The 1,707-nt window shown below is 58.7% G+C and overlaps 1 protein-coding gene across 1 annotated transcript; it reads left to right on the top strand.

Annotated features, from left to right (window-relative positions):
- Positions 1-868: 868 nt before the first annotated feature.
- Positions 869-1,698, top strand: LOC113942392 (PHD finger protein 7-like). Its single transcript, XM_027633526.1, has 3 exons — positions 869-1,263; positions 1,361-1,452; positions 1,538-1,698. The coding sequence occupies exons 1-3, from the start codon at positions 1,221-1,223 to the stop codon at positions 1,649-1,651; spliced, it is 249 nt and encodes an 82-aa protein (XP_027489327.1). The 5' UTR covers positions 869-1,220; the 3' UTR covers positions 1,652-1,698.
- Positions 1,699-1,707: the final 9 nt, after the last annotated feature.

Raw genomic sequence — 1,707 nt, 5'->3', positions numbered from 1 at the left:
GCCTTGTGGTGCCTCAGCCACTCCTCCCAGTCCCATATCATCAGCAAACGTGCTGAGGGTGCTCTCCGTCCCTTCTGCCAGGTCACTGGGCAACTGGTCAAACGAGGCTGGCCCCAGAACTGAGCGCCACGCTCACAACCCTCTGAGCTCCGCCATTCAGCCAGGTCTCAACCCCCTCAGTGTCCACTCGTCTAAGCCACACTTCCTGAGCTGCCTGTGAGGGTGTTCTGGGAGGTAGGGTTAAAAGCCTTGCTGAAGTCATGGCAGACAACAGGCACTGCTCTCCCGTCATGTACCCAGCCAGTCACTCCAGCAGAGAAGGCTAGGAGACTGCTCAAGCATGATTTTCCCTTCCTTTTATTCCACAGGCTTCGAGATGACATGCAGCATGAGCTGTTTGTCCCCTTTCTGGGGATGGAGGTGACCCTGATGGGCCTATCATTTCCTGGGTCCATCTTGCTGCCCTTTTTGAAGACTGGAGTGATGTTGGCTTTCCTGCAGTCCTCAGGCACCTCTGCTGGGGAATCAGCGTCCCTGATGTGCTGGCAGTGTTCCCTCTGGCTGGGGCAGGAGCAGAGATTTGCCTTGGCCAGGGCCAGAGCCCTGAAGTGGCACTGCCCGAACAGCACTTTTCGTGCAACAGCGGCTGCCCAAGAGCCCTCGGTGGCTGCCCCAGGGCCTGGCATTTGACCCTGCTCTTGCTGCAGCAGCAGCCGCCCCGGCTCTGTGGTTACCGAGGGCTCGGGACCCGCCTCGGAACCTCGGTTACCAAGGGGCTGCCTCACAGTGGGTGATGGGGGGCTGGGGCCATCCCTGCCTGTATTTCAGGTGCACGATGCTGATGTCACAGTGGCCACTGTGACCCGTGAGGCCAAGGGCACAAAAGGGGACTCTGGGCTCAGGCCCAGTGTCAGTTACCTGATCACGAGAGGAGAAGGAAGAGGAGGGACAGCCCCCCTCTTGCAAGCGCCTCTCGATTCTTTTGAACAGAGAGTGGAGGAGCACCTGGAAGAGACCTTGGTGTTCCTCAACCAGACGACAGGAGACGGCAGAGAGAGACCGGGCTCACACAGGGCTGACCAGCGAGTCAGGGGGCTCTACGCCTCAGGGCTCTGGCCCTGTGTTGCAAACTAGTCTCACTTCTGCCTCAGAACCAGTGAAGGAGCACCTGGAAGAGACCTTGGTGTTCCAACGACAGGGACCCACTACTGACAGTCACCATGTCAGACAGGAAGGAGAAGCCCCTTGAAGGGAGGGAGCAAGGTGAGAGCAAAGTGCCCCTCCCGCAGCCTGGCAGAGGGGCTGTCGGGGCGGGCAGTACAGGTGCCATGCCCGGGGCCATTGTCTCTCTCCCCTCCAGCATGCCTGCTATGTCAGCGATCAGAGGCTGACCCGGACATCTGCGGGGAAAAACTCCAGAAACATGGGATCTGTGCCCACGTGTTCTGCCTGGTGAGTTGCTATGTGGGCTCCCTCCACTTTTTGCCAGGCAGTCCCTGCCACTGTCTCCTCATCAGTGAGTGTCATTTTCCTGCAGTATTTTGCCAGCCTTCTTGATCAGCAAGAGAATGAAAGAGTAGGACTCCAGGGCTTTCTCCCAAGGGATATCCTACATGCAGTCAAGCGGGCGGCACAGAAGGTGAGAGCCTGACAAGAGCAGGGAGATTTGTGCCAGGCGAGGTTTGCTGGAGCTTAGCCCAGACCCCA

The sequence above is a fragment of the Corapipo altera genome, unplaced genomic scaffold (genome assembly GCF_003945725.1).
Source record: "Corapipo altera isolate COAL_440 unplaced genomic scaffold, ASM394572v1 58027, whole genome shotgun sequence".
NCBI classification, from domain to species: domain Eukaryota; kingdom Metazoa; phylum Chordata; class Aves; order Passeriformes; family Pipridae; genus Corapipo; species Corapipo altera.
The sequence above is the reverse complement of the archived record's forward strand: the minus strand, read 5'-3'. Positions and strand labels throughout refer to the sequence as shown.

What these genes read in the sequence shown, in the direction of transcription:
- LOC113942392 (XM_027633526.1), top strand. Translation starts at nt 1,221, where the DNA reads ATGTCAGACAGGAAGGAGAAGCCCCTTGAAGGGAGGGAGCAAG. An exon ending in CCTTGAAGGGAGGGAGCAAG is followed by an intron (nt 1,264 to 1,360) that starts GTGAGAGCAAAG and finishes TCTCCCCTCCAG; the next exon opens with CATGCCTGCTATGTCAGCGA. An exon ending in GTGCCCACGTGTTCTGCCTG is followed by an intron (nt 1,453 to 1,537) that starts GTGAGTTGCTAT and finishes ATTTTCCTGCAG; the next exon opens with TATTTTGCCAGCCTTCTTGA.